General features: G+C 55.4%; 11 protein-coding genes across 11 annotated transcripts; 4 read left to right on the top strand and 7 right to left on the bottom strand.

Moving 5' to 3' along the window:
• The first annotated feature begins 201 nt into the window (after window positions 1-201).
• Window positions 202-3,174, top strand: BO95DRAFT_1620 (Zn(II)2Cys6 transcription factor). Its single transcript, XM_025580737.1, has 4 exons — window positions 202-592; window positions 651-1,119; window positions 1,174-1,580; window positions 1,629-3,174. The coding sequence occupies exons 1-4, from the start codon at window positions 426-428 to the stop codon at window positions 2,695-2,697; spliced, it is 2,112 nt and encodes a 703-aa protein (XP_025447907.1). The 5' UTR covers window positions 202-425; the 3' UTR covers window positions 2,698-3,174.
• Window positions 3,175-3,486: 312 nt separating this feature from the next.
• BO95DRAFT_1653 (DNA mismatch repair protein Msh6) lies at window positions 3,487-6,892 on the bottom strand. Its single transcript, XM_025580761.1, has 2 exons — window positions 4,444-6,892; window positions 3,487-4,376 (listed from the first exon to the last, which is right to left on the bottom strand). The coding sequence occupies exons 1-2, from the start codon at window positions 6,664-6,666 to the stop codon at window positions 3,657-3,659; spliced, it is 2,943 nt and encodes a 980-aa protein (XP_025447906.1). The 5' UTR covers window positions 6,667-6,892; the 3' UTR covers window positions 3,487-3,656.
• Window positions 6,893-7,840, bottom strand: BO95DRAFT_1652 (uncharacterized protein). The gene has a single exon (XM_025580760.1). The coding sequence runs from the start codon at window positions 7,615-7,617 to the stop codon at window positions 7,120-7,122; it is 498 nt and encodes a 165-aa protein (XP_025447905.1). The 5' UTR covers window positions 7,618-7,840; the 3' UTR covers window positions 6,893-7,119.
• A 223-nt stretch (window positions 7,841-8,063) lies between these two features.
• Window positions 8,064-10,157, bottom strand: BO95DRAFT_448685 (tyrosine--tRNA ligase MSY1; the record flags this gene model as incomplete). Its single annotated transcript, XM_025587897.1, has 5 exons — window positions 8,064-8,777; window positions 8,831-9,176; window positions 9,234-9,520; window positions 9,582-9,735; window positions 9,817-10,157. 5 exons carry the CDS (start codon window positions 10,155-10,157, stop codon window positions 8,064-8,066), a joined length of 1,842 nt encoding a protein of 613 aa, XP_025447904.1.
• Window positions 10,158-10,847: 690 nt separating this feature from the next.
• BO95DRAFT_458137 (putative histone h1.3.) lies at window positions 10,848-11,662 on the bottom strand (the record flags this gene model as incomplete). The annotated part of the gene is made up of 3 exons (XM_025588526.1): window positions 10,848-11,091; window positions 11,153-11,499; window positions 11,558-11,662. The coding sequence occupies 3 exons, from the start codon at window positions 11,660-11,662 to the stop codon at window positions 10,848-10,850; spliced, it is 696 nt and encodes a 231-aa protein (XP_025447903.1).
• Window positions 11,663-11,804: 142 nt separating this feature from the next.
• On the bottom strand, window positions 11,805-13,180 carry BO95DRAFT_437538 (uncharacterized protein). Its single transcript, XM_025585296.1, has 3 exons — window positions 12,914-13,180; window positions 12,694-12,852; window positions 11,805-12,628 (listed from the first exon to the last, which is right to left on the bottom strand). The coding sequence occupies exons 1-3, from the start codon at window positions 13,140-13,142 to the stop codon at window positions 12,222-12,224; spliced, it is 795 nt and encodes a 264-aa protein (XP_025447902.1). The 5' UTR covers window positions 13,143-13,180; the 3' UTR covers window positions 11,805-12,221.
• A 172-nt stretch (window positions 13,181-13,352) lies between these two features.
• Window positions 13,353-14,677, top strand: BO95DRAFT_437537 (glutaminyl-peptide cyclotransferase family protein). The gene has a single exon (XM_025585295.1). The coding sequence runs from the start codon at window positions 13,452-13,454 to the stop codon at window positions 14,640-14,642; it is 1,191 nt and encodes a 396-aa protein (XP_025447901.1). The 5' UTR covers window positions 13,353-13,451; the 3' UTR covers window positions 14,643-14,677.
• Window positions 14,678-14,884: 207 nt separating this feature from the next.
• On the bottom strand, window positions 14,885-16,265 carry BO95DRAFT_486979 (YeeE/YedE family protein; the record flags this gene model as incomplete). The annotated part of the gene is made up of 2 exons (XM_025590474.1): window positions 15,661-16,265; window positions 14,885-15,589 (listed from the first exon to the last, which is right to left on the bottom strand). Exons 1-2 carry the CDS (start codon window positions 15,946-15,948, stop codon window positions 14,885-14,887), a joined length of 993 nt encoding a protein of 330 aa, XP_025447900.1. The 5' UTR covers window positions 15,949-16,265.
• Window positions 16,266-17,182: 917 nt separating this feature from the next.
• On the bottom strand, window positions 17,183-18,940 carry BO95DRAFT_402320 (FMN-dependent alpha-hydroxy acid dehydrogenase; the record flags this gene model as incomplete). The annotated part of the gene is made up of 4 exons (XM_025583885.1): window positions 18,766-18,940; window positions 17,898-18,694; window positions 17,598-17,815; window positions 17,183-17,552 (listed from the first exon to the last, which is right to left on the bottom strand). The coding sequence occupies exons 1-4, from the start codon at window positions 18,854-18,856 to the stop codon at window positions 17,183-17,185; spliced, it is 1,476 nt and encodes a 491-aa protein (XP_025447899.1). The 5' UTR covers window positions 18,857-18,940.
• Window positions 18,941-19,098: 158 nt separating this feature from the next.
• Window positions 19,099-21,137, top strand: BO95DRAFT_437533 (MFS allantoate transporter). The gene is made up of 5 exons (XM_025585294.1): window positions 19,099-19,410; window positions 19,478-19,688; window positions 19,751-19,817; window positions 19,869-20,332; window positions 20,386-21,137. Exons 1-5 carry the CDS (start codon window positions 19,177-19,179, stop codon window positions 20,952-20,954), a joined length of 1,545 nt encoding a protein of 514 aa, XP_025447898.1. The 5' UTR covers window positions 19,099-19,176; the 3' UTR covers window positions 20,955-21,137.
• Window positions 20,780-22,643, top strand: BO95DRAFT_486943 (D-galactonate dehydratase). The gene is made up of 4 exons (XM_025590473.1): window positions 20,780-21,402; window positions 21,449-21,670; window positions 21,735-22,195; window positions 22,257-22,643. Exons 1-4 carry the CDS (start codon window positions 21,203-21,205, stop codon window positions 22,547-22,549), a joined length of 1,176 nt encoding a protein of 391 aa, XP_025447897.1. The 5' UTR covers window positions 20,780-21,202; the 3' UTR covers window positions 22,550-22,643.
• The last annotated feature ends 72 nt before the right edge of the window (window positions 22,644-22,715 follow it).

The following is a 22,715-nucleotide window of genomic DNA, read 5'->3' as shown; positions in this document are numbered from 1 at the left end:
GACAAAGGGTGAAATTGAAGGGAGGGGACTGCTCTACTGATTCTTGAGTGTTCTTGGTGAACAGCATTTGAATAATGTAATAATAAAAAAAATGGTAAAATGAGTACTTGTACGTAGTTACTCGTACGTGTACCCAATAAAAAAAACATCCCCGCTTTTGTGGGGAAGGCACAGCCGAACCCCGGATTTTACCACAAACGGCAGGAGCGATGGTCACATGGCACCTGCCAATCTCTAGGCAACTTATAAGTTAGTCCAAGTAATAAAACTCACCCGCGCTCACCCGAAGTGTGCAAGATTCGAACACCACTTTCTCGGATTACACGCTCATTATACTCCCCTGAATAGCAGAAGCCCCTCATTTCAACTCAAGTTCGAAACAGCCAACCAAAAACCCCTAATTTCGAGAGCCATCTCCACCCCTCATGCCCCAGCACATGCGCGAGACCCAGCGAGTGCCTCGCACGTGCATCCAATGTGCTCGCCGGAAAGTCAAGTGCTCCAAGAAGATCCCCTGCGACGCCTGCATCCGGCGCGGCGAATCGGCGGCCTGCGCACGAGAGGTCGTCAAGGTCCATGGCAAGGTGACTGTGTGAGCCCTACCTATTCTTCTAGTGGAGGGCGCGGTTCCTGATCAGCGAGTACCGTAGTGCCGTGGACGAAGAAGATTCGGATGAGAGCGAATCGACCCTTAATTGCAGGCTGGTGCAGGAGAACCTCAGTCTCAAGACCCGCATCCGCCAGCTGGAGTCCGTCCTCCAACGGCCCGAGGCAGAGACTGAGGTCTTCCGGCCGGTGCCTGCGGCAGAGCGGTCTCATTCTTTGGAGAAGATACTGAATGACTTCCAGAGGCTACCGTTTGGGCTTTTGGCTGAATCATCGCACGATGGAGGGGTCGATCCCCTTCGTCCGCGAGATGATCATGTCCTGATTATCCTGCCGGCGCGGCACTGGAGCGAGGTGATCGTGCGGTTCTCGCTCACGCATTTGGCGTGGGTTCACTGTGCCCTGGAGCCGGCAGTCTTTGCTGAGGAGCATCGTGCGTTCTGGGATCAGTTGATGGACACTGGCAATTCGAGGGCTCACGGCTGGAATGCGGTGTATTTGAGCGTGTTAGCTGTAGGTGACCTGCCGTCATGCAAGGTCCGGCGCTTCAGACTGACGTTCCGCTAGGTGGGGGTATATTTCATGAACGATGAGATGATCGAGGGCTTCCAGTTCTTCCATGAGAGCTATCTGACGGGGAGGTCGGGGGAGATGTCGCTCAGCAGGATGACCACGCAATTATGTCGCATTTGGTGCGACGCTGCTGTCAAAGAGTTGGAGCACGCTGATTACGTCAGTAAGCCCAGTGTCTTGACGGTACAAGCCCTTACAATCCTCAATATCGTTCACAAGAACCTCGGACAGTCTAGTCGAGAGTACATTCTACACGGCTTGGCTGTGAACGTGGCTAGACTGGTTGGCTTGGATCGTCTTGGGGAAGGCTGCGAAATACCTCACTCACTGCGAGACACCCAGGCTGATACGCCTGTCAATGTATATCGACGACTGTGGTGGACTTTGGTGATTGTCGATTGGTGGGTATTGGCCTTCCTTGTAGCGCGCTCAACGCTTACTGTCCTTAGGATGACTGTGTGGTCTCGTCCAATCTCAATCCACCCTGGGTCGTTCACGACGATACTAGAGACCAGCGATGAATCTTATACACCAGACTACTCAAGTGACTCCGACGTATCGTCTCCTTTCGAGTATCACAAGGCCATGGCACAACTAGCCGCCACCATGCAGAACACGGTCAGATCAATCAAGGAGTGGAGCGGCAGCATCGTACAGGCTTCCGTTAAAGAAATTGACTCTGTGGCGTCCTCCTTCCCACGCCATCTCTTCTACAATGGGACAGACACATCCGGAGTTCCGCTCGAAGGAGTCCCATCATGGATGAATGTGCAGCGCTTCTTGGTGTGGAACCTCCTCGACACGTGGCGGATCAATCTCAGCGTCGCCCTCATCCCCCAGCTACTGGGCAACCCCAACGCAGCCCACGAATTGGTCCACGCCAGCGCTGTATCAGCAGCCAAACGTATCCTGCAGCGCAGATACCACGACCCATGCTCTCACTTCCAGAAATTCTGGGCCGTGGCGTGCTCGGCGGTAACGGCCGGCACCTTTCTATGCCTCGACCTGATCTGTTTCGGGCATTTGCGAACTCCAGCAGAGATCACCCAGGCCAAAGAATTGATCCTCGTCAGCATCCAGCTGCTAGAGTCGTCATACACGGAGACACGGCATGGCGCTTTGCTCGTGCTGCGGCGACTGGCGTATCTCCATGACATCCTGCATCAGCGCCATGCGATCGACCAACGAGCCTTCGCGAATATCATGAAGTTGATGGCCTCTCCACGTCTGTGGACCTCTGTTGCCGATACGGAATCGACTCTGAATTTCCTCTTCGGTGGATCGGACTCGTATAGTAGACCGGGTGAGGGGCAAGTGCCTGTCGATGATGACACGGGCCATCGTGGGACTAGTCTGCTGCACGGGAGTTCCAGCAGAGAAGGGTTCGAGTCTTTTCCGTTGGAGTCAGCGTCGATTCCGGATTTTGAAGATCTGTTCGGGGCATCCGAGCTGATTGACATGTCGTTGCCATGGATTGATCCGGCGACGTTGATGGCGTTCACGAGTCATGTTCCATAGAGTTGCTGTGATGAATCTGCTGTAATGAATATAAGCTGTGCGCTGCTTCTTACCTCCCTGAAGCGGTGGAAGAGTGTAAAGCGTTCTGATTGTAAATGCCATAAGATATTGCAGGAGTGGTATGTCTCTTCAATAAGGGGGAGGTTAAGCTCCATGGAGTACTCACCTTGTAAAGAACATGCGGTTGGGAAAAGAGACATGACGGTATAGAGGGTGTTGTTGACTAACGGTATGTGGCATGGGGTTTGAGGACAAGGGGAAGGAGGAGAAAGAGGACAATGCTTTTGTTCTGGGGACTTATGCTTCATTGCCTTCAGTTGATCAGGCAGAAGGGTACCTCTCTGCCTGGCTGTCTTTAACCCGTGTTGGAATGGCTCATCACGGCTTCCGAGGGTTCAGCAGCTTCTGCTGGATCTTCGGTAGATTCTGGTTCGTTGCGTTGTGGTCTGCGGTCGAGAAGGCCTGGAGGGTGGGCTTATGTTGTCTGCTAGGTATAAGTTAGTAGCACTGAGGTCAATGGTGAGAGCTGGAGGAGAGTGATGCACCACGAGAGAGTTAGGAAACCAGCCGTCAATATCTACTTATCAAGTACCAGTGGACGAGCGGCGCGGAGGCAGTAAGACCTGCGCATTTGGCCGGACTTGATGGTCGAACAATGGACTTCGGATGGCGTGGTTGTTGCTTGTCCTTCTATTCACACCCGTCCCTAACGTTATTCAGAAAGACCATCTTATATTCTCAAAGTCAGCCACCTAATAGTTATATAACCCGAAAACGCTCTTTAGACTAACTCCCTGAGAAATTTTGAGTAAGACCCACGGAACGCCACGAACACCGAAATATAAAGCACAACAGCCGATGAAAAGATCAGGGTAAGCGTCGAACATCGCCACCAATTCTCACTTCATACATCTTCCGACATAGAAGAGCAGCTTAGAAGGGAAGCGCACCGCGATGCCTTACAAAGCCTCGATCGCGCGGCGCAACACCTCCAGACTCCGCTCACTCACCCCGACCTCCCCTTCCTCCACTACACGAGCGTCATCCTCCTCCCGCAAAGCCCACGCAACATCACTCCACCACCCCATCCCCACAACAGCCGCCGCCCCATCCCCCTTCCCCTTCCTCCGCTCCAGACTCTCCGTCAACCGACTCGTGTGCTCCCACTGCTTCGCCGCCACCTCGGCGCGCTCGATCACCTTGCCGGGGATCCCGCACATGGACGCACAGTGCATGCCAAAGCTGCCCTCGGCGACCCCTGGTTCGAGCTTGTACAGGAAGGTGACGCGGCGCTCGGCCTCGTCGACGTCGATGGCCATGCGCTTGGGCGCAATCTCCGGATGGTGCTCGAACTCGGCGGCCAGGGAGTGGTAGTGCGTGGCGAAGAAGCCCAGGGCGCCGATGTGGGTGGCCACGTGGTGCAGGACGGCCTGGGCGACGGCCACGCCGTCGTACGAGGAGGTGCCGCGGCCCAGCTCGTCGAGGATGACCAGCGAGCGCGGCGTGGCCTCGGCCAGGATCTTCTTCGTTTCCGACAGCTCGACGAAGAAGGTCGACTGCGCCGCGAAGATATTGTCGTTGGCGCCGAGGCGCGACATGATCCGGTCGCAGGGGGTTAGGGTCGCTGAGGTGCAGGGCAGGTAGCAGCCGATTTGGGCCATGATCACGGCGATACAGGTCTGTTTTGGGTCAGTCACAAATTGCTTTCCTTCAACGCGCTGAAGGCTCAAGGGGATAGGACCATACCATGCGAAGAACGGTGGATTTACCGGCCGCGTTGGCACCGGTCAAAAGGTCGATGTTGGGCCGGGGCCCGCCGAGACGGACGTCATTCGGGATGAAGTCGTCGACCGAGGACAACAGGCACGGGTGGCGCAGCTCTTCGAACTCGAGCACGCTGCGCTCGTCGTCCACAAAAGTAGGGCGGCAGCTGGGGTGGCCCAGCGACGAGGATGCCTTGGCCAGACTGATCAGGCAGTCGAGCTGCGACACGATCCGCACCGCCGCCAGCCACGTGGTGTAGTTCTCGTCAAACCGGGCATAGAACCGGCCCGCAACCTCCTTGACGATCTGGCTGTGCGTCTCCTGCGCCTCCTGCAGTTGGCGGATGAGCGCCCGCAGCTCGGGGAAATAGTACCGTTTCACCTGCTTGGTGGCCGACATCTGGTCCCAGTTCTTGGGGATGTTCTTGATCTTGACGGGCACTTCGAGCTGGTAGATCTCCTTCCCGTTGTCGCGGTAGCAGATCGCCGTGGAGCCCAGCTCGCGCCGGTGTTTCTTGAGGAGGTTGTCGAGCTGCTGGTGGATCTGTTCGATGTGCTCCTGAGAACTGTCAAAGTCTTCCTCCACCCCAGGCTTCGGGACCAGGATGCCGTTCTCTCGAGCTTTGGTGCGGTCAAAAGCCGTCTTCCAGTACTCGAGCATGCTGTTGAGGTCCGGCATCGCATTGATAAGTTGTCCGATTATACCTTCCCCAGAGCCGCTCTCTTGAAGAAGACTCATGGTGTACTCAATCTGCTCGAAGCCTTCAAGGACACGAACAAAGTCTTGGGCCTTGCAGTTGGCTGCGTGGATCCGCGAGATGAGTCGCTCCAAGTCAGGCATCTTGGTTAATTGAGAAGAGAACTGATCCCGAACACTCGAGTCGGCGTTGAGCGCGTCCACCGCGTCCAGTCGAGCGTTGATCTTCTTCGCATCCACCAACGGATGGCACACCCACTGCTTGAACATACGCTTGCCGAACGGTGTGATGCAGCGGTTCAGGAGCTGGAACAAAGTCCCATCGGAGGTTCCGTCGAAAGAGTTGGCGAAAATCTCCATGTTGATCAAAGTCTGCCCGTCCAGCACCAGGCTGGAAGCCTTCTTGATGGGGTCGTACGAGGCAAAGTTGCCGATGGTGATGAGGTCACGGTCGAGCTTGAGGATCCGGAGATATTGCACCAGCGCCCCAAAAGCAGACATCACCAGCTCTTTGTCCCGGGCCTCGCGCAGAGCCTCAGGCCACGCCTGCAGGTTGTCCCCATCTTCACAGACGAAGTAGTCGCTCGCATCAAGTTCGCGGACGGTGATATCGCCTTCCCAAAATTCCTTCCTGGGTTTCAAGTAGTTCCAGATAGTTGTCGGACCAGTATTGTTCTTCAGGATGCGGAGTGCCTTGGTGGAGACGGTGGATTTCTCGAGCAACAGTTCCTGAGGACGCGTCTGCGCCACGAAGGTCTCGAATTTGGTCATATCGGCGTCATCGACAAACTCCGACAAGAAGAATTGGCCAGTTGCAGTGTCGACGAAGGCCAGTCCGAAAGCTGGACGATCCTCAATAAGTGCCTCCTTGATGGCGACGCAGTACGTAGACATATCGTCTTGAAGCATCGAGCCTTCGACGAGTGTACCCGCAGTCAAGACGCAAGCCAACTCTCGCCTGATCACCTTGTCCTCCTTGCCGGCCTTCTTCTTGCCATCTTTCCCGTCTCTTTCGCGCATCTCCTTGCCCAAAGCCGACTCGATCTGGTCCACCCGAGCGATCTTGAAGCCCTTGGCAACGAACTGATTGGCCCAATGGTCCAGACTCATCTCCGGGACACCCACCATGCGCATGTTCACGCGATCGGTCAGCTTCAGGTCAAAGAGCTGGTGGCCAATGGTGGCGTCGTTCTCATAGAGCTCGTAGAACTTGCCCTTCTTGAAGAACACCACCGTGTCCCAGAACTTCTGCTTGATCTCCCAGTACTGCTTCTCGAACGGTGAGAACTTGGACCAAGCCAAGGGAGGTATATATAGAGTCCGAGGGTCATACTCCGGATGACCGATGGGATGGCCATCGATGTCTCGAAGATTTGCCAGCCAGGCGTATCGCTGCTCCGGCTCGGTAACGTGTGCTTTCTGCTTGCCATTACTGGGACGCTTAGGCGTCGTCGGTGCCGTCCGTTGTTGCCGGGGTTCGGAGTGTTCAGGGTCATACGTCCATTTCATCGCCGTGCCGCCGGTCGCTTCGGGGATGTCCAAATCGAGATCCTCATTGTCGTCGGGCGTCTGCAACGGCAGAGGGGATGACTTGGTCTTGGGACGAGCAGCCGGTTTCGTGCGCCTCTTGACCGGCTTTGCCTCCTCGTCCGAATCATCAGCGACGATGAAGTCGTCCAGTTCTAGGCAATGTCAGCGCTTATATACTGTACCACGTCGAGCTTTGAACCAACCATAATCAGAATATTCCTCGCCATCTGCAGCCTCCTTGAACTCATCCTCACTCTCTACAGCTACCTTTTGACGCTTGTTGCGACTACTGCGGCCGGGACGGAAGATCTTCTCGTCGTCCTCTTCACCTTCGGAATCCGATTCAAGATAATTGACCTTCTTCCTAGCCTTGAGCAACATCACATCTGTCAGCACATCTGTACGTCCCAAACACCGAATTCTAAGAATCTCTTACCCGACGCGACGGAGACGTGAACGTCTGCTGCTCATCAACACCACCGGCCTGCATCCCCTCAACAGGTCAGTCACACCAAAACATTCTATTACTAACTTGAAGCGAGCACACCATACCTGCACCGCATTTTGCTCTTGTCTCTCATCATCGTCCTCGTCAGGTATCACGAGATCACTACTAGGCACCGGCGTCAAGTCCTGCTTGAAATGGGGCACACGGTGCTGCGGCTGCAGCGGCTTCTTCTTCTCGGTACTGCTGGTGGTGGTATCGGCTCCCGCGCGCTGGATGGAAGCCCGTTCGGCGGGCGAGGAGGCGGGCTCGACGACCTTGCGAGCCGTCGACGGGGTCGAGGGCGATGACTTCTGAAAGAATCCGAGGATGGACTTCTGGCTCTTCATGTTCTGCGTGCTGGAGGTGGTTCGTTTCAGCGCCCGGGAGGATGGAGGCGTCGCGGTCGGAGGAGGGGACGAGGCGGCGGGGGCTCCTTTGGCCATTCTGGAACGGAGGGGGGGGGGGTCCGGATAGTATCTGGATGACTTTGTCTTTTTGAATTGTGCGTTTATATCATGCTGCAATGGATTATCGGAGGAAGGGAAGAAGGGCCAATTCCACACACTGGGAGGTGAGATGTTTTGGGGAGAGGGATTGAAAAGGCGCGCGGCCCTGGACTGGAGGATGGGCGGGCGATAAGGATATGGACGTGCGGGCCGTCGCGCGTCGGACGCGTTGAGTGGTTTTTGGGGGGTTCTTTTATGCCATCGCTCACCGCCTTGGCTGTCATATCATGCTACCACACTACAGGGTAAGTCAACTGCTAGTGACCGAATACATGTCCATGTCGCAGTCTATTGATACACAGTATATTCGTTTTGGTATGCGATATATGTACAGGTCTTTGTTATACACTGAGAGGCGAATAGCTATCCCCAGCTTTCCCTGCTCAGGGCTTGGACTCCGCGCACTCGGACTCCCATCCCGGGCAGGTCAGTCCCTTCTTGGCGAATTCTTCATCGCTAATGATCTGGATGATCTTGAACTTCCACTTGCCTACTCTGAGGAACAGAAGATCTTCGTCAACGATAAACTCTTTGGTCCTCTCCGGAAGCCAGACCCTGATAGGCGTGTATTCCAGGCTGTCAGACATAGGCCCGCTTGCGCCGGGGCGGCTTCCAACATACGCCCCACCGTTCGCAGCGAGACGGTGTCCCTCACTCTTGGAATTCACCAGTCCTGAACTCCAGAGGAGTTTGTGTAAAGGTTGCTTCTCGACCAGAGATCTGGGGAGCTCCATTCGGTGGGCGGGCATGTTGCTGAAATTCGTCTGAGGGGCGTAAATATTGCCGGACGCCATGTTGGCATCCTTTGCATACGGCGACTGAGGGATGGGATGGGCCTTGGGCTGGCCAGGGAGAGGAGTGGGTTCGGCGGTGGAGGATCTTGGGCGGAAGAGTTGGCGGTGTTGGAGGGCGACTGCGTGCGCCTCCTGTTTGCCGTGAATGAGTTCCACGAATTCTGCGGCCAAAGCATGCTGGGCCACGCGCTTGGACGGGTCCAAAACCTGCTCCGCCATGATCTTCTCGATTTCCGGCAAGGGCAAGAAAGTGAACATCTTGAGGTATTTCTCCACAACGTCGTCGGGAGTACGGACAAAGAACTGCGATGGGCATTAGTCAACCTGAAAAGAAGATGCGAGGCGCTCTCTCATACCTGGTATAGCTCAAAGGTGGATGTCATCTCCTTGTCAAGCCAGATCGCATTGCCTGCCGACTTGCCAAACTTCTCCCCTGAAGAAGTCGTGAGCAGGGGCGTTGTCATCCCAATAGGCCTATCGATTTCATCCTTCAACGAATTGCGCTCCTGCTCGTTGGCGGTGTTTCTGCTAGCCGTCTTGACGGCTTCCATGCCGAACAGAATGTTTCCGTACTGATCGGCGCCTCCAACTTGGACCTGCACGCCCCTCCGGAACAGATACCACCAGTCCCATGCCTGCATGAGAGGATACATGAATTCGGCAACCGACATTCCGTCTCCTTTCTCCAACCGATTCTTGACGCTGCAGACGATCAGTACCCACGACAATGGCTGGCGGCGGAAAAAAAAAGGAACTCACGTATCCCTCCCAAGCATGGGGCCCAGACGCATGTAAGAGCCCAGATCTCGGACGAGCTCCATGAAAGTGACACTTGTCCACCACGTATTATTGTTGGTAATACTCCGCCTCCAGGACCATTCCTTCTCGTAGCCATGTCTTCGGCCGTAAGCCTCAATGCTCTTGCCGAGTCGCTTCAGCTGAATGTGCATCGACGCCATGTTTGCCTTTCGAACCGATGCTTTGACCTGTTCTCGCCCCGCTAGTCGCCCAGTAGGATCACCGATGCGGCTTGTTGAACCGCCAAGCTGTCCTCGATGTCAGCCAGACTGTCTCGCCCGGGGGGAGGGGGGCGTGAGTGTGACTTACGATGAAGTGAACAGGCAGACCCCAGACATAGCCCCATGCCAGAACCATAAACGGTAACATATGTCCAACATGAAGAGAAGGAGCGGTAGGATCGACGCCGGCATATATACCAGCCCTCTTCTCGGTGAACACGCGGTGCAGAAGCTCCCGTTCCCTGGAGGTGGAAAAGAAGAGCGCGCCCCCGTTAGCCTGATTCTCAAGCAGATCCACTGCAATCCTACACACAAACACTCACCCGACGACGTCGTGCAACAGTCCTCTGTCTTCAAGATGCTGTGCGAAATTCTTCCGTTTCCCTTCCTTGATCTGCCGGGAGAAGTGGGCCCATTCCTGTCGGGCTTCTTCGAGCCGTTGCAAGTACCGTTGACTGATCCACCTCTTCTGCTCGGTCATGGATGGGATTGTCGTTCGGTTCAGCGTTGGACGAGGTCCGGTGGTCAGCGCGGAGTTCGCCCGCAGAACCGCGGCCGTCCGCGCGTAGTTGTGGACGCCGCATACGGTTTGGTGGGAGAGAGTCGGGATTCGAGGAACATGTAGGCGTGCCCGCTGGGGCAGCGACCCCGAATGAATTCTCATGAGTTCCGGGGTGGAGGAGAATCAAATGGGGCGATTTAATAGCCCAAAAAAAGCGTCAGGCAATTGTATCCTAGTAATTTCTCGATAGCATGGTTTGCCTTCCTCCGATAAGAAGCCGTCCAGTTGCTTGTCTGGCGGAGAATTGTTGATGCGGGTGGGTCGGAGAAGCTACAGTATGCAAATCGTGCAAATCATGCAAACTAAGCAGATAGTCCCAGATGTAGATAAGGAGAATACAACATTCACCAGGTCTTTACCTTGACTGGGACTTGATCTGCTGAGTGAACTGTTTGGTTCTAGCGCTGTCGGTGAAAAATCGATCTCTACTGATTAGATGGATATCTTTTTTTTTTTGAAGAGGTGGCCCAGCTTCACCTAATGACACTACCGAAATTTTGATTGAAGCATTAAGAATGTGGCTACTGCTACACGGACATGTACATATCTTGAGGTGAAGAATTATATAGGCTCAACCGCTCAAGTTATACAAGCCATGAAGACGGACCTGCGCAGTGCCACGACTGCATCATTGTTCTTTTGATTGAAAACTATCAAGCACAGGCGCTCCCATAAGGAACACCCTAAAGGGCGCCGTTGGGGATAATAACAGAAATTCGGTAAAGCATGTTAGATCAATCCGTTCATCGGATTACAGCTTTGGAGGTGGATGAGAGACTCATTCCTCGGTCTTTACCGGGACCGAGCTGATTCCATTGCCTCCATCTCGGCTGCGACATCAATCGGGGCCATGACTCTCTCCTCGTCAGACGCAGTGATATGCTCTTTCAGAATATCAGCCATAGTTTCCTCCTCGATGTCAGCCAGAGTAGACTGCTCTTCCTTGATCCGTTTATACAAATCGCCGCCCTCGTCGTGTTGAGCGCTGGCCTGCGCAAGAGGAGAGGATTCGAGTTGCATACTAGCTTCCCCGTCGCTGAATTTTCGGTTAGCATAGTTCGGGGATTCAGAGGCGTCGTATGAGGGGTGGCACTTACCTATCACCTTCCTCGACCTTCGGAATAACGACTTTGGGAGCGGCTGCCTTCTTCGCCGGGGTCTTCCGGACGCGCTTGGGCTTTGGGGTCACGGCTGCTTCGGCCTCGACAGTACCACTGGGGGTGGCAGGCATATCATCAGGCGTGGCATCCGCTGCCTTGCCTCTCTTACGCTTCGTAGGAGTCTTGAGCGGGGTTGCTGCGGTAGAGGTGTTGGCAGCATCAGCAGAACCTTCGGGGCAAGCAGTTGAGAGTTCGGCCAGTCGGCGTTTCGCGTTGCGGTAGACGGTCATAGCAGACGCTGCATTTTTGTAACCGCCTCTGACAGCTATCTTTTCGTAATCGACCTTCTCTTGGATGTCAGCATTCATTCTCTCTCGGTATCTGGGTGTCAAGATTGCTTACTTTGCCAGTGGAATCACAGCACATCTGGCCGAGGACAATGAGCCTGGCTTCGTTCAGAGTCAAGCCGAACCAGCCCTCCGGCTTAGGAGGACCTCTAGTTGCCATGACTGATGTTCTTGCTACTTCCTTTTGTAGCGTGTGTTGTATAAAAAGATGATGTAGCTGTTCGAGCGGGTGTTTCTGATGAGGTGAGGGGACCATGAACGTGTGAGTGTTCAGTAAGATTTGTTCTGCGAGTAAAGCTATGTGGAGAGTATGCGAGTGTAGGGGGAAGAAAGTGGTATGAGGAGAAATTTGAATGAAAGGAGAAAGTGGCGGTTTCGCTCACAAGCAGGTGGGACAGGTTAGGAATATGAGGGATATGGAGAAAAATATCAGCTTGGGTGAGTGAATGGTGACTGAAATCGGCAAAGTGTTGTCGGGACAGCACGAAGTCACGCTAAGGCGTAACACAGGCTGGAAATGAGAGTAAAGTGAAGAGATCATGGATATGGGTCCATTGGACCCAAAAGAGATGTGGTAAAGAGTATCGTTGGTTTTCAACTCCGGAGTAAAGATGCTGAGGCTAATGTTATCCACGTCTCCAGTTTCACTAATATAAGAAACCTCCATGCCAATCTCTCACATTGAACTCCGCCTAACGCCAAATTTACCAAGACTTCCCTCACGGCGCCCTCCGCTCAATCTGCTCCCTCACCACCGGCCACAGGTGAGGATAGAATGCTGTCGACTGTTTCCCACGGTGGCTCTTGGGCGCCGCCCAGAATTCTGTCAACCCTCGAGTCCAGTACCCTTTCTTGGATTCGGGACCCACATCCTTGAAGCTCACGGGACGCCTGAGCGTGACTTCGGGGACAAGGTTTTTGAGATGTACTTCCCTCTTTATAGGTCTAGTTGAGAACGCCATGGTCGTGATGAACAACCGAGCCGTCGGCGGAAGATTTCTGGCATAATCCTCAGCCGCCTGCCGAGACTGGCGAGCAGACATTGGCAGAAACAAGTGAATGTAGCAAACAAAGGTAGCCCCATTGTAAGCCATGAAGAGCATCGGGATCGCACCGAGAGTGAGAGCTGTTCTCTGATATTAGGCGCTGACTCCCCTCCGCGATGAGCACAATCGAGGGTTTCGAACTTACCTGCTGGGGCATACCAGTCAGGATACTCCCCACTCATAAACTCCGGCAAGATGAAAGCAATCGTTACTCCGTACAGGAGGATGCCAGTGATCTTCAATGCCGCCAGGAACATGGCTTTATGGACACCACCATTGTAGATGAGAATCACCTCGGGGGGTCCTGCCGGAATGAGATCAGCGCTGGTATCTATGCGGCGATGTAGACTAATTCGCAACAATACCTTTCCGCGCAAAGAGTTTTCCATATGCGTAGCTGGCCGGGTCGGGTTCCTTGTTATAGAACATACTCTCGGGGTGCGCTGGTCTTTTGATGAACGGATCATTCTTCGGGCTGCGAGCAGCGTTCTCGGTGGTCTTCAGCCGAGCAAACAGCTTGCTGTTGAGACTCCGCCGGACACTTCGTGGAAGTGCAGCCCGCAATTGCGGATGCAGCAGGATGATAGGCCTCATATTGTCACAGAATGGAGAAATAGAACCGGAGGTGATTCTCAGCGCCGGGAAATCGGAGAAAGTTGAGGCAGTTCGGATAAGAACTTATCGATAGTAGCTCGAAGGCGGTCAGGCCTGCCAAATCCATGGCTGCTTCGTTTGTGAAACAAAGACTCACCTTTGGTTTTCTCCCTGACAGAGTGCTGATTCCTGTCATCCTCTTTCTGCAGGCCTCTTTCGTCTTTGACTAAACTGTGACAGTCAGGGATAGTCATCGTCTCGTGCCATGAGTTTGTGTTGACCCATATCACTCTCCCAACCCCCATCGCCATGATTCCGCTGCTGCCGCACCGTGGCCTTCTGCGCCCCTTATTGTCCACCTGCCTCGCCATTTTCCTCCTTCTCGCGTCAGGAACAGCCTACCAAACCGTCTCGGACGAGACCCTGCGATTCCTCCCGCGACCCGGGAAGGATTTCGATATCCACGATGGTGCACTGCTCGCCCCGATCCTGGTGCCCCGTGTCTCCGGGACCGCGGGCAACACCGCCGTCCTGAATCACCTTGCGGAGTTCTTTCGCACCTCACTCCCAGAGTGGACGCTGCAATTACAGAACTCAACATCGAAGACCCCAGTCTCCAAAGGGAAGGAGGTTCCCTTCGTCAACCTCATCGCCTCCCGCGATCCGCCCGGCGCCAGCCCCGGCGACGTCGGACGCCTCACCCTGGTTGCACATTACGACAGCAAGTACGAACCGGAAGGCTTCATCGGGGCGATCGACAGTGCCGCGCCGTGCGCGATCATGCTGCATGCCATGCGGAGCATCGACAGCGCCCTGACGAAGAAGTGGGAGGACATGCGCGCCCAGGGGCAGCTGAATCTGCTGGAGGAACAACAGGGCATCCAGGTGATCTTCATGGACGGGGAGGAGGCATTCAAGGAGTGGACGGCCACCGACTCGCTGTACGGTGCACGCTCCCTGGCGGAGCAGTGGGACTCCGAGGTTCACTCGGCGATGTCCGTGTACCGGTCGCCGCTCGACTCGATCTCCCTGTTCGTGCTGCTGGATCTGCTGGGCGCCAAGGACCCCACCATCCAGTCATTCTTCCCGACCACGCACTGGGCGTACAAAAAGCTGGCCACGCTGGAGCGGCGGCTGCGGGAGCTGAAGCGGTTCCGATCCTCGGATCCCGGACGGTCCTGGTTCCCTCATCAGTCGAGAAGCGAAAACGAGATTCCGATGTACATGCACATTGAAGACGACCACATTCCTTTCCTGAGACGAGGCGTGGAGGTCCTGCATATCATTGATGCCGGCGATCGGGGCTTTCCCACGGTCTGGCACACGATCAAGGATGACGGCGAACATCTAGATATAGACACCGTGGAGGACTGGAGCGTACTGTTCACTGCGTTCGCGGCCGAGTGGATGGAGCTGGAAGGCTTTATGTCTGGATCCGGGGACGGCGCTGGCCCCGGCCACAAGCGCTCTACTAACAGCTGGGCTAAGACGGAATTGTAAGCCTTGTCTAAACCTCAATACTGCATCAGTGCCTGGGCTGGTCCTAGCTCTAGACTGCATCTGCATCTGCATCTCCTTGGAGCCATGCTGATATTTTGTGCATCACATAGCGTCTAACTAAACCTCTGAACCGTCATTTTCCGCTACTCAGCATATATTGCGGGGAAAAATCCTGCGGGTGTTAGGATGATATATCTATATATATTTATATACACACGGCTTGATATTATCCACGAAAACCTCTACAATAAGTTTCCGAGCATATAGCCCGCCATCTCCGCCAGTCCCCAAGTTGGCTGCACCACGGACCGCAGGATAGCCGGGCCCGGACAAACGCCACGCAACCCCCAAGCGACGCCGAAGACCACCGCTCCCGCCACAAAGCGCCAGTCGATATCCGCCACAGTGGCAGTTGGCAAGCTCCAAGTCTCCGCCAGCGTCGGCTTGGACGGCCCTCCCTTCTGGGTGTCTTGTCCCGGCCTGCTTGACAGATAAGTCACCATGGACGGCACGATCCCAAAGACAATCACCAGCGCCAACGAGGGATCAAAGCGCGCCGGGTCCGTGAGGCCGACGAGGAACCGCAGCACCTTCTCCGGGTCCGCCATCCCCGTGAACAACAGCCCCGTGCCGAACTGCAACCCGGCGAGGTACGCAAAAACCGCGCGCGAGTTCTCGGATCGTTTTAGGACGCGGGGCACGGCAACCCAATTCGTCGCGAAGGCTAGCAGGGTCGTGGCCACCATGAATCCGCCCTCCGCTGCGGTGGGATAGACGGGCAGATAACAGGGGCGACCGTCCGCACACGCCGGCAGAGATTGACGGCCGGGAGGGAAGTTGGCCGTGAGCACGGCGGTCGTGAAGAAGATGGCGGTGGCGATGATGGAGCGCGGGGACAGACGCGAAATCCCGCAGAGCATGTGGCCGGAGGTACAGCCTCGACCGTTCTAGACCGTTACGGTAGTTAGCCGGTGGTTCCCACAATGTCAAAGTGAGAGGAAGTTGTCGAACTGCTCACCTTGGTCCCCCAACCCAGCAGAAACCCCATCGCCAGCGTCGACGCCAGCGAGATCCACGAGTTTGGCGCTGGGGGGTACGAAGGGATCAATGATGGCATGCAGAGCGCCACGGGCACCAGACTGGACACCAGGCCGGCGAGGACCGGCACATTCTCGCCGCTGGGACGCAGCAGACTGCCCGCCAGCAGGGACGAGATCCCAAAGACCGCGCCATTGTGCAAGAGGAGTCCCGAGGAGCCCTGGTAGAGGAGTAAGGCGCCCAACGAGGTATGGATCGGTGTGAACATGACCTTGGGGGGTGGGCTTCACCGTCTGACAAGCGACCGAAGATCAACGTTGAAAGAAAAAGGAATAAGCAAAATAGAGTCCTCCTCAGTCTGCTTTCAAATATAAGGCCGACAGATATACCGTCTCAGGGAACCATATCAATCGTGAGAAGATACTGAGCCCAAACCCAGCGTAGACGTGCTCAATGTAGAAAGAAGAGTACCTCTAAAGTACAAGTACAAGTACAAGTACAACCCTCGCCTCCGAAGTCCCCGAAATCTCCTGAACCTCCTCTACTCCAACAACCAGCACACCACACCACCTGATCCACAAACCCCCAAAGAAAAAAGAAGAAGAAAAGGAATAGACGGCGATAGAGTGGGTTCGTGGGTTTGATCTGCCATGCATTCGGGGACCAGCAATCAAACTCGGGGGTGGGGAGGGGATCTCACCTTTCTTTTCACCCAGAAATCCCCCTACCGTATGTCAAGTTAAGTTACCCGCCGCTGCATGGCCATGGAAATGGTCCCCGAACCCTACTTCTCTGTGGTTGATCATAGGACTCAAGCCCGCGTGTCGAATCTCCGCATAGCATGGCATGGCAATCCAAGAAAAGCCGGATGGGCCGGAAAGGGGTTCCTTTCCTCTGGTCTGTTTTTTTTTTTTTTTTTCTCTTTGGTTGGCTGGACTTGAAGTCGGTGGTCGCCGACCGACCGGCTGTATGGCCTTTGCGCTGTCCTTGACACTGCGCGTATATAGATACGAGGATTCTTGGGCCGAGAGGTGAGAGTCGCATTGTTCCCGGGACGATCAAGAAAGAAAAGGCCGATTAACAGATTAATTAATAACAGGACACGGCGGACCGTACAGTTCAGTTGATAATTGTGGATCGGGGGTCCTATCGCCAGGTCCCCGAGAATTTCGAACACAGTGACACACAGCCCTCTGCGGGAAAAAAGAATAACTTTATGCTTGATGATCCCTCCCTTCCCTCTGCGGAGGTACTGTACTGTACCAAAGGGCTATGTTTGTGTGAGAGCCCTGAGTAGTTGCTCTGTTTAGTGTACGAACACATTTGTTTGGGATGGTATCATGGATTGTTGGGGAGGAAAGGATGATCTTCCGCACTGTTCCATTCGGAGAATTTCTGATCACAATAGATTGATTGATAGATCCATCCTGGTTCTCAGCAAATTCCTGAATCCCTACCTCGGTTCTATATGTGGATTGCAGTGGTACTTACCACATACCAAACTACAACTTCACCTCACCAACCACATCTCTCTCCAACCGCGTCGCATTCAGCAGATGAGGCCCCAACTCCGCCAGCTTCGTCACGCCCAAGAACACCATATTCGCCTCGATCTCCTGCCGCAGGATAGCAATCACGCGGCGCACCCCCTCCTCGCCGTACCCTGCCGCGAGACCGTAGAGGAACGGCCGTCCAAGCCCAACAGCCGATGCGCCCAGCGCCAGCGCCTTGAGGACATCGGTCCCACGACGAATCCCGCCGTCCACGAAGATCTGCATCCGGCTTCCAATCAAATAGGGCGCGTGTCTGCGGATCTCAAGCAAGGTGACGAGTGGAGGTTGAGCGCTGACCTCCAACTTATCATTAGTGATTCTGAATCGGTAGATGCAGGAAGAGAAGTGAGGAGGAGAAACTCACGTATCCTGCGACCTCCCCCCATGATTCGAGAGAACGATCCCCTGCACTCCCCGCTGGTACGCCAACACCGCATCCTCAACGCACTGGATCCCCTTAATCACAATCGGCAAGTCGGTGAGGTTGCGTAACCAGGTCAGAATCTCCCAGTCGATGAACGGCGAGATAGAACTAGCCATGGTCTTTGCGACGCCCTGGCCTCGGGCGGACGAGTCTCGTGCCTGTCCCTCCCCTATCCCATCAGCATCTTTCCACCTCCCCAGCTATCCCCCCTCCCCCCCAAGAAGGCAAGAGTAAACATACCTGCACCTCCAAATTCAACCTCTCATCCATCTCCCGTTTCCCCACAACCGGCGAATCGACCGTCACCCAAACCCCGCAAGCCCCCGCCTCCACCGCCCTCCGGACCGTCTCCACCGACTTCCGTCTATCTTTGTTGACGTACAGCTGCGCAAACAGCGGCTGATGCTGGGGGTTCGTGCGCGCCGCGCGCACTCTCTCGATGGGCATGCTCGCCCCGTTGGCCAGCACCTGGGCCAGCCCCTCGTGGCCCGCCGCCGCCGCCAGGGCGCATTCGGCGTCCGGGTGCGCCAGCTTGGCGATCCCGGTGGGACTCATGTACACCGGCAGCGAGACCTTCTGACCTAAGATGGTGGTGCGGGTGTCGACGCCGGCCCGGATGCTGCGGAGGATGCGCGGGCGTAGCGAGACTTTGCGGTAGGCTTTGGCGTTGGCGTGCTTGCTGTGCTCGTCGTCGGCGCCGGAGGCGTAGTAGGCCCATGCGTGAGGGGAAAGGTGTTGGTGGGCGACTTTTTCGAAGTCGTGGAGGTTGATGAGGGTGGAGAGGGGAGGGGCGGGGGCTGTGGTTTTGGTGGCTACTATCTTGGGTAAGGGGCTGGGCGGTGAGGGTGATGATGGCGGTGGTGAAGATGGGGATGGGGCTGAGAGTGTGCCGGGCTGGATTGTGCCTTTCAAGCATGATGGTTCAAGGGCCTCGGTGAGGAGGGACTTGTCGTGGACGGAGTCGAAGTCTGCTGTTGCGTCCTTGCCGGCACAGCGGAGGATTACTTGCGGACCGCCGGGGTGTTCGTCAATGAAATCTGTGGTGCGTCGCATCAGTCACTGTGCACTTCCTGACTGCAGAGCAGTGTGGTGCTGGCTCCTGGCTCACCGGTCACATCGTAAACAGAGCCATGGATGGCAACCCAGCATGACTGGCGAGATGAATGTCTCTCGATTTCCTCGCGTGTAAGGAATGTCATTGCATGCAATCGTTGTTTGACCTTGAGAAGCAGTCAAGACAGGTCAAGGAGATTAAGAAGTAGGACGATAACAACAGCAGGGAGATGAGCGCCACAGGAAGCTCGGATTTCGCGCCGAGGCAAACGCGGAGAAAAACCCCCGGGGTCAACAGTCAACATCCCTGCATTTCCCCCACGCTAACGGCTATTGTCTGAGGGGGTGGGGGAGAGCACTGTGCCTCATACATCAGAACCTGGGGTAAAGAGGATCTGGAACTGCAACAGGATATCCACGATCCTCTCAGACTCCACCGTGGACACAGACACAGATGCAGACCAACATGTCTGCGGAAATCTCGACGCCCAACGCTGCTCCCAAGCCCTCATCCCTACACATCGAGGACAACCAAGACGATGGCAAGATCAGCAACATTCAACACGGCGATACAGCCCTGGCATTCTTTGCCACGGGCGATGAACTGCAATCCGTCGACGCAGCCGAACTCAAGCGGCTGGAGAGGAAGATAGACTGGGCAATCCTGCCTTGTCTGTCCGTCTGCTATGCCTTCTACTATGTGCGCATTTCGTTCAACCCGACTGACCAGCATGAATCACTAGGGTCATCACTAATATCATAACTAGATCGACAAAACCACCCTCTCCTATGCGGCCATCTTCGGCATCAAGGAAGATCTACACCTGTCCGGCCAGCAATACTCCTGGCTTTCGTCAGTGTTTTACTTCGGCTTCCTCGTCTGGGCCATCCCTACCAACTTTCTTCTCCAGAAGTTCCCCGTGGCCAAATATCTTGGCGTGAACATCATACTATGGGGCGTCTTCCTCATGCTACAGGGTTCGTGGTAGAAACTTGGTTCCCTAAAATCAAAATATCTCTACTCATACTCGCTCTTCCAGCTGCGGCGAAGAACTTCACACAGCTCGTTGTGCTGCGAGTCATCTCGGGGGCTGCGGAGGCATGCAGGTAAGTAACAGCATCCCTGGACTCGTCATGCTGCGGCTAACATCATACCAGTGATCCTGCCTTCATGTTGATCACGAGCATGTTCTACACGAGACGCCAGCAGCCCATCCGCATCGGGCTGTGGTACACTGCCAACGGACTCGGCATTGCCCTCGGAGGATTGCTGGGGTATGGCATCGGGCACATCCAGGGGGCTCTGTCCTCGTGGAAGTACGAGTTCCTCATCATCGGCGCGTTATGCACCGCCTGGGGCATCGTCATCTTGATCCTGCTGCCCGACTCCCCGGTGACGGCGCGCAATTTCTCCCCACGGGAAAGACGGTTGGCGGTGGAGAGGCTCCGCGACAACCAGACAGGCGTGGAGAACAAGATCCTCAAGCCGGCGCAGGTCCTAGAGGCGCTGCTCGACTGGAAAGTGTGGGCGTTCCTGCTGCTGGGGCTCTCTGGCAACATCCCCAATGGCGGAATCTCCAATTTCGGGACCTTGATCATTTCCGGATTCGGCTTTTCGACCTGTAAGCTCGGCGGGACGCTATAACAATAAAAGGCATGAGTCTGACAATTGCAGTGGTGACGACCTTGATGCAAATTCCCTACGGCGTGTTTATAGCCCTCATGATCCTCCTCAGCGTGTACACCAACGATCGCCTGCCGCCCAACAACCGCTGCATCGTGACCATCCTTTTCCTCCTCCCCAATGTTGCAGGTGCATTCGGACTCTGCTTCCTTGCTGAAGATAACCGCGTCGGTCGGTTGATCTGCTACTACTTAACCGGGTCGTACAACGCCTCCTTCGTTCTCATTCTTTCCATCTTGACCGCCAACATTGCCGGTCACACGAAGAAGGTCGTCACCAACGCGATGATCTTTCTCGGAGTGTGTGCGGGAAACATCGCCGGTCCGTTCTTCTACAAGTCAGACCAAGCACCACGGTACCAGCTGGGGATCTGGTCGATGATCGTGTCCAACTTAATTGAGATTGCGCTGGTGGTGATTTTGCGGATCATGCTGGCGTGGGAAAATCGGCGACGGGATGCAGCGCAGCAGCACGGAGACCCCACGGCATGGGACCGCGACCAGACGGCTTTCAGTGACCTCACGGATAAGCAGAACTTGAATTTCCGGTACGTGTACTGAGAGTGCCAGAAAGCGGGGTGAGGGGAAAGTGCATGTGCGGGAGTGGGGGGTCAAGGATCAGCGCTCGGCCTCCGCCAATGATGCGGGTGTGATAGTGCATCTTATGAATACCCCAGACTATATAGTTCTGTCCACCCCCACGCGGGGGTAAGCGTGGGGAAGAAAGGGTTTGTGGAAGTAGCTCGTCATGCTGCGTATATAAATGGGTAGTTGTAGAATGCGACGGGAGACCTTTGGCAATTCACCTGATGGTACTGTACATACACACCAAAATGGCGCGCATCAAGTCGATTGAATACTTCCGAGTCAAGCCCCGTTGGCTGTTTGTGAAGATCACCGATGATGAGGGTCAATTCGGATGGGGCGAGGCCACACTTGAGGGACACACACTGGCCGTGGAAGGCGCCCTGGATGAGATCATCGCACGAGTGATTGGCTATGAGGCAGAGTATGTTCGCCCACTTTCGCAAATGAACCAAGCTCATTATTTGCAGCGACATCGAGCATATCTGGCAAACCATCTGGCGATTAGGATTCTACCGCGGTGGTCCCGTGTTCATGTCCGCGCTGTCCGGAATCGACATCGCCCTGTGGGATCTCAAAGGCCGCCGACTGGGCGTGCCTGTGCATCAGCTGCTAGGCGGCAAAGTCCGCAACAAGATCCAGGTCTACGCCTGGATCGGAGGCGACCGACCCAGTGACGTGGAGATTGCTGCGTGCGTCAACCCTTGGCCCCCCAAACCCGAGCTTCCTTCTGGATCATCACCTAACAACCCGCAGAAAGGCGCGTATCGAGCAAGGCCTGAAATGCGTCAAAATGAACGCCACCGAGGACGTCAACTGGCTGGACTCGCCCGCCATCCTGGACTCGTGCATCGAGCGCATTAAACAGGTGAAAGCCCTGGGCCTGGACGCAGGGCTGGACTTCCACGGCCGTCTGCACCGCCCCATGGCCAAGCAGCTGGCCAAAGCCCTCGAGCCGTACCGCCCCTTGTTCATCGAAGAGCCCCTGCTGGTGGAGCACCCGGAGGCCATAAAGCAGCTCTCGCAACAGACCAGCATACCCATCGCGCTCGGCGAGCGCCTGTACACGCGGTGGGACGCCAAGCGGTTTCTGGAGGACGCGTCGGTCGACATCCTGCAGCCGGATATTGCGCACGCGGGGGGCATTTCGGAGACGAAGCGTATTGCGACGATGGCGGAGACGTACGATGTGGCGATTGCGCCGCATTGTCCTTTGGGTGAGTTGGCTTTTTCTTGGGGTGGATTTAGGAGATGTGTGCTAACTCGATTTCCGCGCAGGTCCGATCGCCCTGGCGGCGTCGATGCAGGTCGCCACCTCCATCCCCAACTTTGTGATTCAGGAGATGTCCCTTGGGATGCATTATAATATCGAAGCAGGGGATATCGATCTGACTAGCTATCTGGCGGATGCGTCGGTGTTTGATATCGAGGGAGGATACGTGTCGGTGCCGAAGGGGCCAGGACTGGGGATTGAGATTAACGAGGAGTTGGTCCGGAAGATCAGTCAGGAAACTGAGCCGTGGCTGCCGAAGGAGTTCTATGGTCCTGATGGAGGGATCCGTGAGTGGTGAGTGTGCAGCTGAGTGGATGTTAGTGGCGGTAGTCTAAGTATCAACTTGTGGGGAAGGGAGAACAAGACGTGGGGGTTCCCCCGCATTGTTCTTCGACATATTTAGTAGCAATACTATTTACTCAGTCCCTGTCCCGCTCTGCCCGAGTACTCCACCATCCCTCATC

Source organism: Aspergillus brunneoviolaceus (genome assembly GCF_003184695.1).
Source record: "Aspergillus brunneoviolaceus CBS 621.78 unplaced genomic scaffold BO95scaffold_1, whole genome shotgun sequence".
Classification (NCBI taxonomy): domain Eukaryota; kingdom Fungi; phylum Ascomycota; class Eurotiomycetes; order Eurotiales; family Aspergillaceae; genus Aspergillus; species Aspergillus brunneoviolaceus.
Note: the sequence above shows the minus strand (reverse complement) of the source record. Positions and strands in the feature narration are given on the sequence as shown.

Excerpts from the sequence above, each read along its gene's own strand:
- BO95DRAFT_437538 (XM_025585296.1), bottom strand. The coding sequence starts at position 13,142 with ATGAGGCCTATCATCCTGCTGCATCCGCAATTGCGGGCTGCACTTCCA. Across the intron at positions 12,853-12,913 it reads AAAACTCTTTGCGCGGAAAG|GACCCCCCGAGGTGATTCTC; the intron begins GTATTGTTGCGA and ends TCATTCCGGCAG. Across the intron at positions 12,629-12,693 it reads TGACTGGTATGCCCCAGCAG|CTCTCACTCTCGGTGCGATC; the intron begins GTAAGTTCGAAA and ends ATCAGAGAACAG.
- BO95DRAFT_1653 (XM_025580761.1), bottom strand. The coding sequence starts at position 6,666 with ATGAAATGGACGTATGACCCTGAACACTCCGAACCCCGGCAACAACGG. Across the intron at positions 4,377-4,443 it reads AATCCACCGTTCTTCGCATG|ACCTGTATCGCCGTGATCAT; the intron begins GTATGGTCCTAT and ends GACCCAAAACAG.
- BO95DRAFT_437533 (XM_025585294.1), top strand. The coding sequence starts at position 19,177 with ATGTCTGCGGAAATCTCGACGCCCAACGCTGCTCCCAAGCCCTCATCC. Across the intron at positions 19,689-19,750 it reads CGTCTTCCTCATGCTACAGG|CTGCGGCGAAGAACTTCACA; the intron begins GTTCGTGGTAGA and ends TCGCTCTTCCAG. Across the intron at positions 19,818-19,868 it reads GGGGCTGCGGAGGCATGCAG|TGATCCTGCCTTCATGTTGA; the intron begins GTAAGTAACAGC and ends ACATCATACCAG.
- BO95DRAFT_1620 (XM_025580737.1), top strand. The coding sequence starts at position 426 with ATGCCCCAGCACATGCGCGAGACCCAGCGAGTGCCTCGCACGTGCATC. Across the intron at positions 593-650 it reads GTCCATGGCAAGGTGACTGT|TGCCGTGGACGAAGAAGATT; the intron begins GTGAGCCCTACC and ends CGAGTACCGTAG. Across the intron at positions 1,120-1,173 it reads TGTATTTGAGCGTGTTAGCT|GTGGGGGTATATTTCATGAA; the intron begins GTAGGTGACCTG and ends ACGTTCCGCTAG.
- BO95DRAFT_1652 (XM_025580760.1), bottom strand. The coding sequence starts at position 7,617 with ATGGCCAAAGGAGCCCCCGCCGCCTCGTCCCCTCCTCCGACCGCGACG.
- BO95DRAFT_437537 (XM_025585295.1), top strand. The coding sequence starts at position 13,452 with ATGATTCCGCTGCTGCCGCACCGTGGCCTTCTGCGCCCCTTATTGTCC.
- BO95DRAFT_486943 (XM_025590473.1), top strand. The coding sequence starts at position 21,203 with ATGGTACTGTACATACACACCAAAATGGCGCGCATCAAGTCGATTGAA. Across the intron at positions 21,403-21,448 it reads GTGATTGGCTATGAGGCAGA|CGACATCGAGCATATCTGGC; the intron begins GTATGTTCGCCC and ends CATTATTTGCAG. Across the intron at positions 21,671-21,734 it reads AGTGACGTGGAGATTGCTGC|AAAGGCGCGTATCGAGCAAG; the intron begins GTGCGTCAACCC and ends AACAACCCGCAG.